Below are 2,371 nucleotides of genomic sequence, written 5' to 3' on the forward strand. Positions count from 1 at the left end.
AGGTTACTTACTTTTGAGACTGCTTCAAAGGACAACTATATAATATCCTATTCGACTCGAAGAAAGTGACCAATTCCATGTACTCTTTGGGAAAAAAGTTTATGCCTAGTAACTAATGAGTTCAAAAATGAGAAAATTAGTAGTAGTTACTAAAAATATAAATCATACGGCTCTCAACATAGTACCATAATTTTGGAAACCTTTATAAGGTTTTATATTAAGAATTCCTAGTAATTCAAAGGAAAAAGCACTTTTAGATTCTCCCTGTGTGCATAGATAGTTAACTCTGGGACTAGTAAGGAGCTTTATATAACTCATCCAATGCTAGTTGTCGCTCTACCCGTTGTCGGAGATATAAGGGCCCAACAATTGTTGGAGATGCAAGGATTGAGGCATAAAATCACTTTTGATTTCCCCACCCCATCGAAATATAGAACTTGCCAAATCAGATGCTCTAACCCATTCACTTACCATAACGGTTCTCCTTAGATTTGGAAAGAAAATAGTACCAAATATTCATAAAGTCCAAAAATTAAGAAATAAAATTCGATTTCCCTGTGAAGAAGGAAGAGGGAGACATTGAGTACCATTCTCGAACAACTTGGAGTCTTAACTTTCTTTTCACATAATATTGTACACATAACCATAAGCTATAAAATGACGGCAATATAATGCGATGTGTTTAATATCCATAAATGTTTAGACAATGATGCTTATCTGATTAGAAAGAAAATCTAAGCCATCACAATGGTTAGCTTCCTAAGAATCAAGGAATTATCAATATAAGTTCTTAACATGATCACTGAAATGAGGTAAGTCACTCCTATTATGAAGTTATTAGCAACTACTGGACTTGCTTATTGTTCCGAGTGACATGGAATTTTAGCCGCTGATGCTCCAAAGATGGGGGCTGATGGCACACCAAAAGCATCAGAATTATCCAATTTAACTGTTTCCTTGCATGCCAAAACTACCAATAATAATTTGCAACAAATAAAGGTCAGATAAGATGACAATTGTCTCTTGACAATTCTGAATACCAGTGGAGGGAATGTGAGAGAAAAAGCTAGGTATTAGTACCAGAGATTTACAACATAATTTTCAGAATTGAAAAGAACAGAGAATATTTGGAATTTAAAGTCATGTAACACATGTACAGCTGACACTACAGTAAGAACTCCTACCACACTACCACCTATAACATGGCTGTCTGGTCTAGCGAGTAACACATGAAAACCACTAGTCCTGCTGCGCTCACCACCAGATTCTGAGAGGAGAAAGAAACCAGACAGAGACAGGATCTCAAATTGTCTCTGAAGAAGTAGCAAGTAAAAACGCTTTAAGAAGGGAAAAGATACATCATCAAAGCCATGGGAAGGATATAGCAAAATAAACTTTTTTCCCTGGAGGTTGCAGCAAAGTGTCTAACACCACAAAACGATTCACATCACACTAAAACGCAATACAACATAATGGTAGATAGCCTTATGGAATTTGTGTGGCAAATTTATTTCGGGCTTAATATATCAAAGTGATGTCCATTGTTTGACGTGTATTTATAAGATACTTTTAATTCCTTCCTACCAAATAAGCAAATAATTATCATAAGCTGCACACGGTAATATGAACCTCATACATTACAGTTCCACCAGATATTGCTGCTTGCTGAAGTGTCACATTAGATATGGAGCCATTTACTGACAAATTGCAGATGGCTTGAGAGATACTTTGAGAGAACAACATTAATTTTTCCAATATATCTTGAGAAGCAAAAAGACACTGAATTGAATCTCCAGACATATAAAAACAACTAATTCTAGTCTAGCAGTATAGAGAGAATCACAAATGCTGCCCTTCATCCCAATTATACAAACACCTTTTTCATTTTGGAATTCCAAAATGTTTGAGGCGATTCAATTTCTATGCAACTTTCAAAACCCAAATTTCATCAAATCATCAAAATTTTAAACTTTGATGCAATGTTTTCCTCGTAAATCTTATTGAGAATGATGTTTACCCAGTAAATCTAACTTCAACATTTGTTGATAATAGGGAGTCTGAACCTGCTTGCATGCACCTCAACTATTCTATCGGATACCTACATCTTACCATCGATATAGGTACAAGTTCCTTTGTCCACTAACACTTAAAAATATCGAGAAAATCCCTTCTACAGTTGGACAAAAAGTAGCTCCCCTAATTGGTAACTTCTTCAGTCAAATGGCAATTACATCCGCGAATTAGTCAAATTAGTTTCCTTTGCTCTCTTTTGTAAAATTTGTCTAGGATTAATGGGCTTGAGCATGAAGCAAAGACAAACAATACAACCCTCTCCAATCTACTAACAAAAGCAAAAAGAAGAAAACATCAA

The 2,371-nt window shown here is 35.3% G+C and overlaps 1 protein-coding gene across 1 annotated transcript; it reads right to left on the reverse strand.

Annotated features, from left to right (window-relative positions):
• Window positions 1-839: 839 nt before the first annotated feature.
• On the reverse strand, window positions 840-1,918 carry LOC132045618 (AT-hook motif nuclear-localized protein 10-like). The gene is made up of 2 exons (XM_059436201.1): window positions 1,630-1,918; window positions 840-1,313 (listed from the first exon to the last, which is right to left on the reverse strand). The coding sequence occupies exons 1-2, from the start codon at window positions 1,798-1,800 to the stop codon at window positions 1,074-1,076; spliced, it is 411 nt and encodes a 136-aa protein (XP_059292184.1). The 5' UTR covers window positions 1,801-1,918; the 3' UTR covers window positions 840-1,073.
• Between the last annotated feature and the right edge of the window lie 453 nt (window positions 1,919-2,371).

This window comes from Lycium ferocissimum, unplaced genomic scaffold, assembly GCF_029784015.1.
Source record: "Lycium ferocissimum isolate CSIRO_LF1 unplaced genomic scaffold, AGI_CSIRO_Lferr_CH_V1 ctg7274, whole genome shotgun sequence".
In the NCBI taxonomy this organism is placed as follows: Eukaryota; Viridiplantae; Streptophyta; class Magnoliopsida; order Solanales; family Solanaceae; genus Lycium; species Lycium ferocissimum.

Excerpts from the sequence above, each read along its gene's own strand:
- LOC132045618 (XM_059436201.1), bottom strand. The coding sequence starts at position 1,800 with ATGTCTGGAGATTCAATTCAGTGTCTTTTTGCTTCTCAAGATATATTG. Across the intron at positions 1,314-1,629 it reads GTGGAACTGTAATGTATGAG|AGACAATTTGAGATCCTGTC; the intron begins GTTCATATTACC and ends CTACTTCTTCAG.